This window comes from Pinus tabuliformis, chromosome 3_2, assembly GCF_031772625.1.
Source record: "Pinus tabuliformis cultivar Carrire ecotype Pingquan chromosome 3_2, CPIR1, whole genome shotgun sequence".
Taxonomy (NCBI): domain Eukaryota; kingdom Viridiplantae; phylum Streptophyta; class Pinopsida; order Pinales; family Pinaceae; genus Pinus; species Pinus tabuliformis.
This window is the reverse complement of record NC_142302.1, coordinates 770,914,990-770,924,212: the sequence shown is the minus strand read 5'-3', so window position 1 is coordinate 770,924,212 and position 9,223 is coordinate 770,914,990. Positions and strand designations below refer to the sequence as shown.

Below are 9,223 nucleotides of genomic sequence, written 5' to 3'. Positions count from 1 at the left end.
TGAGTAGTCATTGATCCTAAAAGAGTCTTAGCAATTCAGGCACTCATATTACCAAGGAGAAAGAAGGAAGTTTAAGCTTTCCTTGGCAAAATTATTTTTTTAAGAAGGTTTATCCCTAATTATGCAGAAAAAGTTAAGGACATAATTGATATGTTGAAAAAGAACCATGAAATCAAATGGATTGTTCCTACTAGGTATGAATTTGATCAGATTAAAAATGCCATATGAGAAGCCCCCATCTTAGCCAGTCCAGATTACTCTGAACTTTTCATTGTCTTTGTTTTGCTTTTGAAACTACCTTAGTTGTTGTTCTTTTGCAAAAGAACAAAGATGGAGATGACCAACCCATTGCCTTTTTTAGCAAGGTTATGATAGATGATGAACTAAATTATGACAACATTGAAAAACAAGCCTATTCTTTAGTTCAAGCTCTAAAATCCTTGAGAGTCTATCTCTTCCATTCTTCTATCATTGTCTATGTACTCAATAGTGCTATCAAAACTATTTTAACTCAGCCTAACAATGATGGAAGGAGAGGCAAATGGATAATTAAAATTTTAGAGTATGATCTCATCATCAATACTACCAAACTGGTAAAAGTTCAAGGCCTGGCTAAGCTCCTTGTTGAATCCAATTGAAAGATATTAGAAATAAATTTTGTTTTTTACATCCCAGTTGAGAAGAATACACAAAACCTTCTGCAACCCCCACACAGGAGAATCCACAAGAACCTTCTAAGAGCCCAACTATAAAGAATCCTACTTGTGCAAACAAAGACTTCTTGGGATTAAGGGAAATCCCAAATTTTCTGCACCTATCAAAAACCTTTCTCAAATGCTTCAAATGCTTTTCATCAGAATTGGAAAAAATAGTTAAATCATCTAAATAAATAACAACAAATTTTTTGGTCTTACCTACAAATGTTAGGTCCATAGCACGTTGAAATGTGGCTCCAGCGTTAGTTAACCCAAAAGGCATACGAGCATACATGAATGTGCCCCATGGAGTTGTAAATGCAGTTTTTTCTCTATCCTCTGGACTAACCATAATCTGATTATATCCAGAAAAACCATCTAACATGGAAATTCTATGGGCTCTTGAAACTTTCTAAAGTAATTGATCCATCTTAGGTAATGGATAATTGTCTTTCAGGGAAGATTTATTCAAATTCCTAAAATCCACACATAATCTAATTTCACCATTCTTTTTTCTCACTGGAACTAGATTGGCTACCCAATTAGAGTATCTCAATGGAAGTATTTGTAGAATTTTCATTGTAGATCACCTGATATATGCAATGTCCTAAAGCATAATACCAAATCTACTTCTACCATAAACTTTGCAGAAGCTTAAACAGATATGAGCATCATCAAGCATGAACAGATATAACTGAGAATGAGAAGTAATCAACCATAACACAGAAGATATATCACTAGGGAAAGCACCAGCTTAAAACCCCAACTCTGTATTATCATACAAGTGGAAATCTTGTTCAAGTTACAAAAAGAATCAACTCTCAAGCTATCCTGCCCTCACTGCAATCAAACAATACAACTCACAGACTCAATAGACATCGAATATATCTTCCTCAAGCCCTCCAAGCCTCCTATTTCCTTGTGCAATTTTGATTGGGGTCCAATGATATCACATGCGTGAATTGGCGTCATCACACTCACTGTAACCTCAGGTCCAACTGCACAATCCTTAAGGAATAATATTCCTTCTGCATGCAAGGAATATCCTAGCAACTGATAGTACATTGTCCCTCCATCTGATCTCAACTGGGTCTCTAACTGAACTGACATGCTTGAGTTATCCATGAGTGAATACTCAGTTATCTGAAATACAGTAGTTGCATGCATGTAAGCATTAACTAACTGAACTCTCATTAATTTAACAAACTATTAAATTAATCTAACTGGACTTGACTCAGTTAACTGAGCCAACTAATTAGAACTCAATATTACAACTCACTCTTATCTCTTTAACTGATGGATAAATCCCTCAATCAAAGGAGAAACTGTTGCATGTCCTCACATAGACTTCATGTTCATAATTCCTTAACTAATTAACTCAAGATGAATTAATTAATCAATTTACAAACAACTGTCAACATCAAATTCGAATGCTAAGGAATTGTCGGTATTAGAGCTGCTGCTGCGCTGCGCGCGCCTGGCCCAAGCTGCGTGAACCCCTCTGCCTGAGCTCAGATCTGCTTCGGCCTGGGCCTTGGCCCAGCCATGGCCCCATCGGATTCGTTCCACGAGGACCCTGATCCGCAAAAAGCATTCTCTGAACTGGTGAAGTCCCTTCCCCCACAACGACCCAGACCTGTAACCTCGAAATTTGTCAAGAAACTTGATGTGTTGCAGGAAGTTCAACTGCCGCCAACTATTCCTCGCATGGCAACACTTTCCCTTGCTGAGAAAGGATTAATAGGGCAATTTACAGGGCTTTGGCCATCACCAAGAACAGTTCAAAGATGGGTTGAGCGAAACTGGTCAGATAAGATCCAAGGGAAAATATCCATCAGATTTTGTGGCAAAGGGTATTATACATTTCATTTCGAATCAAAAGAGGACAAAGATCTGATCTTCAGGAATGGGCCATACTTCATGGACTCAAGGGGGCTTTATCTCAATAAATGGACCCCAGATTTCGACCTGGAACTGGACATCCCAAGTGTTGTTCCAGTCTGGGTTCGCCTCCCTCACCTTCCTCTACACTGCTGGGGTGATGATTCGGTTAAGGCCATAGGGAATGTTGTTGGCAAGTACACTGATCGTAGCGAGCCCAAGGACAACATGCAAGCATGTGCAAGGATCTGTGTTGAAGTGGATCTAGGTCGAGGATTGCCAGAAGCGATAAAGTTGAAAGTGGACAATTGGAGTCATATCCAGCAGCTGAACTACGAACAGATTCCTTTTAAATGTAATTTATGTCATCAATACGGGCATTTCGCTAATAGATGCACAAAAGTTGTTAATGTAGACAATGAAGAGCAGGATGGCCATTGGGAAACTGTCAAAAAGAAGAAACCAACCCCCCCTCCAAGCCTTCTTTGGATCCTGAAATACCTGGCCCCTCCAATCCGCGTCCATCCTCCTCTTCCCCTTTATCCTCAGATCTACAACCCCTCGAACCGCCTCTTCCTCCCTCTTCCAATCCCTTCTCTATCCTCTCTGCAGTAGAATCTGTCCCCGACAACCCTTCCTCTGAGCCCCCAGTCTCTCTTAAACCTCCATCTATTTCTTCTCAGCCCCCTCTTGACCCACTTTCATCTAGAATTACCAGAAGTTCCTCCAAAGAACATGGAACAGCTAGTGATGCTTTGAAAAAACAGGGACCGAGTAGAAAATCAGTCAAGCAACAAAGGGATGAGAACACCCAAAAAGATATAGCTATGGGCACGCAAACCCCAATAGAATCTTTCATCCTCGGGCATCAAGAAAAAGAGACAAGCAACAAAGACTATGAGAGGCGAGCACCTCTCTGCATGCCCAATGTTCCATGATGAAAATTCTTTCTTGGAACAGCAGGGGTTTAGGGCACCCCTCCAAGCTAGCTACCCTCAGAGAACTAATTCACAATGAAAAGCCAGAAATCATGCTGATACAGGAAACAAAACAAGATCAGCATGAAATGAAAAAAATTATAAACCAACAGAGACAGTTTTTTGGAAGCATCAGTGAAGCTAGAGGGGCCTCCGGAGGAATTGTAACCATTTGGGACAACAACAAATGGGTTTGCAGCTCAACAAATATTCATCAGAACTGGATTAGAACCACTCTTGACAGCAGAACAGGCAGTCAAACAGTAACCATATATAATGTTTATGCTCCCAACCACTACAGAGAAAAAGAAATCTGTTGGGACGATTTGAAGGCAAGCATAGAAGGGGAACAAAACAATAATCTCATAGTTGCAGGTGATTTCAATCTGATTCTTCATGCCAATGAAAAAAGAGGAGGAACCTTCACTCCAGATCCCTCCAGAGGCCGTTTAGAAACCATCATCCAGGAGCACGATTTAGTTGACGTTATTCCCAAAAATCGCAGATACACCTGGAGCAATCGTAGGATCGGCATTGGTAACATAATGGAAAGATTAGACAGATTTCTAATCAATATTGCATTCCTCTCCTCTTTCTCAGCGGGATATGCTAATATTCTCAACACATCGGCTTCTGATCATTATCCCATTACTTTGACTCTGCAAAATCACTGCCCTCTTGGCCCCATCCCCTTTAAATATAGCCCTCTTTGGAATCAGATGCCAGCAGCTAGAGAAGTTGTCCAAACGACATGGAGCCAGCATGTAGAAGGCTCACCAAGCTTTATTTGGGAATCCAAGCTAAAAAGAGTCAAACAGGCACTAAAAGATTGGGCTAGGGACAGCTATCAGGAACCAGAAGAGAACAAAAAGAAAGTCAAAAGAGAGCTAGAAGATGTTCAGCTAAGAATAGAAGAACAAGGACTATCGCAGCAAAACAAAGAGCATGAAAGTAACTTATATGCACAACTAAGCCATATTAATAGGGAGGAAGAAATAAAATGGCGCCTAAAATCTAGGCAACTATGGCTTCAAGCAGGAGATAAAAATACAGCCTACTTCCACAAACAAGCTACTGTTAGAAAGCTCAGGAATACTGTAAGCACAATCATGGATAGTGAAGGAAATCGGCACAGCACTCAGGAAACCATAAAGAAAGCTGCCACTAAACATTACAGGGACCTACTAACTGAAAGTAAAGAGGCAGAAGATTATTCCGATTTGCTCCAGCATCTGCCCAAAGGAGTTACTAAAGAGATGAACAACAAGCTCAGCAAAGAAATAGAGGAAGAGGAAGTCAAGGCAGCAATTTGGAGCTTGCATCCCGACAAGGCGCCAGGACCGGATGGATTCCCCATCTGCTTCTTTAGGGAGTATTGGACTATGATAAAAAAGGACCTGATAAAGATGATCCGTTGGGTGCTAAGAAAAGGAAAGTTAGGAGGATTCACTAACTCCACTTATCTTGCCCTCATACCCAAGGAAAACCGCCCCTCCTCCTTTTCTAGATTCCGACCCATTTCTTTATGTAACTCGTCCTATAAAATTATATCCAAAATCTTAGCATCCAGGCTCAAACCTCTTCTTCCCTCCTTGATTTCTGAAAATCAAGGAGGTTTCCTTCCCAATAGGCATATCACCGACTCCATCCTCCTTGTCCAAGAAGCCATTCATTCAAGCTTATCTAGGAAAGAAAAAGGATTTGTCTTAAAGCTGGACCTAGCAAATGCCTTTGACAGAGTAAGACACTCCTTCCTTTTTGTTGTTTTAATCAGAATGGGTTTCGAGCCATCCTTCATCAACATGATTGTAGCCTACATTTCTGGGCCCTGGATCTCCCCCCTGATCAATGGGAGGCCTTGTGAAGCTTTCCAATCTTCTCGGGGGCTAATACAGGGCTGCCCCCTATCTCCATACCTGTTCATTCTCATGGCCGAATCTTTTAGTCAAGCTTTAGATTACAATCGTAGAGTGGGGCTTATAACTGGCATCAAATTTAGGAATGGAGAAAAAAACATTAACCATTCTCAGTTTTCTGATGATACCTTGCTAATTGGGGGAGCATCCACCACAATAGCAAGGTGATTCAAGAAACTCCTTGACCAATTTATGGAGTATTCTGGAGGCAAGGTCAATCAGCTCAAAAGATGCATCTATGGGTGGAATTCTACAAATCATGTTATACACAGCATTGCAAGCATATTCGGCGTCACATGCAACCTGGAATGGACCCACTTCTCCTATTTAGGTATGCCTGTGAGTTTGGGGCCTTTGAAGGTCGAAACCTGGAATGGAATCATTGACAAGGTTAAGAGGAAAGTGCAGCAATGGGGTACAATGTGGATCAATCCAGCAGGCAGGCTTATTCTTCTAAAATCAGGTATCACTTCACTTCCCATCTATCGCTTTTCCCTATATCAAGCTCCAGCTATTTTTCATCATAAACTGGAAGTTTCTCTTAGACATTTCCTCTGGCAAGGGGGGAAGACTGATAAGAACAAGTTCAATTTAGTCAGCTGGAAGCATGTAATTCAAACCCAAGACAGAGGCGGGCTTGGCATCAGATCACCAAAGCTCTTAAACCTGGCCTTTGGTGCAAAAATTGTATGGAGATTAATAACAGGGCCTACACTGTGGTGGAAAAAGGTGCTGGAGATAAAATACTTGAGCTGTCCAAGACAGCAACTCCTAGACTCCAACATCCCTAACAGAGAATCCACAAAAATCTGGAGACTATGCAAGAAGGCTCTTCCATTTATGAATCAAAACATTTCGAAAGTCCCTGGCGGGGGAACCAGCATAAAGTTTGGAACAGACAAAATTCTGGGGCAGCAACCTCTGGTCACGAACGAAGAGGCCATTCCTGCTATAAATTTCCTTAACAATAGAGGACTATACCATTTGTCTCAAATCTCAAGATGGGATTCCCTCTCCCATGTTTGGATTGGCTGGTATTTTCCTGAGCTTCCCAATGCTTTAGAACCTAGCCTCAACTATCTGAAGATGCTCCTCCACAGTAAGGCTCCCATCCAAGAAGGCGAAATGGATGGTTTTCGTTGGGATGCATCTGGAACAAGCTATACAGTTAAAGCAGGTCATCAATACCTCTGTAATAGCATCTATCAAATAAGCCTATGGAATCACTGGAAAATAGTATGGCGAACAGAGGCTCCTCCAAAAATAAAATTCTTTATCTGGCTCTTACTGAAAGGTAAAATACTAACAGCTGAAAATCTAAGAAGAAGAGGCATTATTGGCCCATCCAGATGCCCGAATTGTTGCAAATCAGAGGAAACGATGCACCATTTATTCATAGAATGTCCGGTTGCCGTTGACTGTTGGGGGAAAATGGCCTCAATAGGAAATATAAATTGGGAACATCAGCGCACCATAGCAGAGACAATATATAAATGGAGGAAAGACTGCCCTTGGAAAGAAAAAAGAAGTAGTTTGGTGAAGAGGGTACAGAATACCCTCCCACACACTCTACTATGGCGCATCTGGCTAGCTCAAAACCATAAAGTCTTCCAGGATAAAGGCTCAAGCATACGTAAAATCTACCACAAAGCTAAAACACTTGCATTGGAAACGATCTCGATTAACACCACCGGCAAGATTGATGCAGCAAATTATAGCACAGAGGAGTGAAACTTAATCAGTTACATCTTGGAGAACAATCCCAATGCTCAGGAAGCTCACAGGAGAGAGGTTCAGAACAAAGGAGAAGTTAGCTCTTGGAAACTGAGATTAAAAGAAGAAGAATTTTCTAACTGGATATGCAACTGTAACATTTTCCACTTATTTTTCGATGGGGCATCCAAGTCAAACCCGGGTCTAGCCGGAGCAGTAGGGCTGATTTGTAATGCCAATGGAGAATGTATTCTCCATTATGAATGGGGTCTTGGGAAGATCTCTAACAACAGAGCTGAAGCATTAGCTTTGTTCCAGGGCCTAATCTAGTTAAGCAAGTTAGGAATAAAAAAGGCAAAAGTATTCGGGGACTCCTCTATAGTCATTCGCCTTATGGTGCATCAGCAGAACACTCCAAACACTCTCCTTCAGCAAATAAACAGGCGCAACCAAATCCTTCATCAGGCAATGGAAGATATCCAATATTATCATATTCTCCGTAAATTGAATAAGAAGGCCGATGAGCGTGCCAACAGAGCATGTGAAAGATCTATCGGTATCCTGAGCTGTAACTCCAGCGAGTCCTTCCAACCCTTGCCATGATTCAATCACATCCCCTTAGCGTCAAGCACTGCACCACTGACAGAATCGAGATGAATCATGAGATATGGGCCGTCAGCCGGACAACTTATTGTATTAAGATTTGGGACAGATATGAAACTCGCAAAACACTCAAAGGCTTTGAAAGTTCCAACACCCCAGCTGGTAAACGTCTATTCGGACCCGATCCTCGGGTCTCTCAGGATTTTTTCCAGTCCTTTTTGCAGATTCACCATCTCCACTGCGTGATCGGCATGCTCTCTTCCCGCCTTCTCTTTATGCAATCTTCTCCTATTTATTTTCCCTCACATCTCCATCTTCATTGCTCTGTTCCTTGCTGCCTCCGAGAGCATTTGTTCTCTGAAGGCCTCTGTGTCTTGTCTTCTTCAATGACCTGTCGCTCTTCCTTTAGAAACTGTTCCTACTCCATTTGCATCAATCAAAACCTCTGGACAGCTCCTCCCCGCTCCCGTTTGACTATCTGCGCTCTCAAGCAAGCTCGTGTTCCTCCGTGTTCTGTTTTTTCTTCTGTTGCAGGCGTTTTGGACCGCAACAACCCTGAAGCAAGCATGGCTCGCTCCGAGGACTGCCTACACTGTGCGGACTTGCAAGCTGAACTAGAGGAAGTCAGGGCGCAACAGCGCATCTTAGAGAACCAGCAAAGGATCCTGGAGACCAGAATTGAAGATCAAAATCGCATCATCAACGACAAATACAGAGCAGAGATAGATCTTTTTCTGCATAGGGTTGCCTCTCTTCATGAGCAGTTTAACCATCTGTCGAACCAATGTAGCCATGCTGAGGAATCCATAGCAATATTGCAGTATATGATGGACAAAAAGAATCAGGCAGCACCTAGCTCTTCCAGTGCCAAACAGATAGAACCAGACCAAAATCTGGAGGAATCCACAGCAAGGCAAATAAGCCACATAGAAATAGATTAAAGATGTTATGCAAATGCAAATTTTGGTTGTTTCAATATGTAAGAGTCTATAGTAGCTCAGGAAGTTTTAGAGGTAAAACAAGCAGAAAAAGGATCAAGGAGAGATCCCATTTTGTAACTCCTTTGATCCAAATCACCAGAAGTATATATTGTACTCCAGGAGAACTGACTCCTCTTTTTTCAGCCACTAATATAGCAACCGACTTTGTTAAAAAAAAAAACATCAAATTCGAATTTTACTTCCTATGTTTAGTCGAGGGACTGACTAAAATAAGAAGGGATCTCGAAATTCTATTTTTAGAAAAGTTATTTTTAGCACTTTCACTTTTCACCCATTGTTGCTAAGATCCACAATGGCTGCATTGCTATTTATATCCCGGCTATTTATAACAGTGCTATTTTTAGCATCTTCTATTTTTAGCATTTCTTATTGCACATTTCAACACTCCCTCTCAACAAGAAAGGGATTATCAGTAACCCCGATCATGTCTATGTGGA

At 41.5% G+C, this 9,223-nt stretch overlaps 1 protein-coding gene across 1 annotated transcript; it reads left to right on the top strand.

Moving 5' to 3' along the window:
- The first annotated feature begins 3,606 nt into the window (after positions 1–3,606).
- LOC149182900 (uncharacterized) lies at positions 3,607–8,726 on the top strand. The gene is made up of 4 exons (XM_089414714.1): positions 3,607–4,971; positions 5,449–5,633; positions 5,742–6,646; positions 8,320–8,726. The coding sequence occupies exons 1-4, from the start codon at positions 3,607–3,609 to the stop codon at positions 8,724–8,726; spliced, it is 2,862 nt and encodes a 953-aa protein (XP_089270840.1).
- The last annotated feature ends 497 nt before the right edge of the window (positions 8,727–9,223 follow it).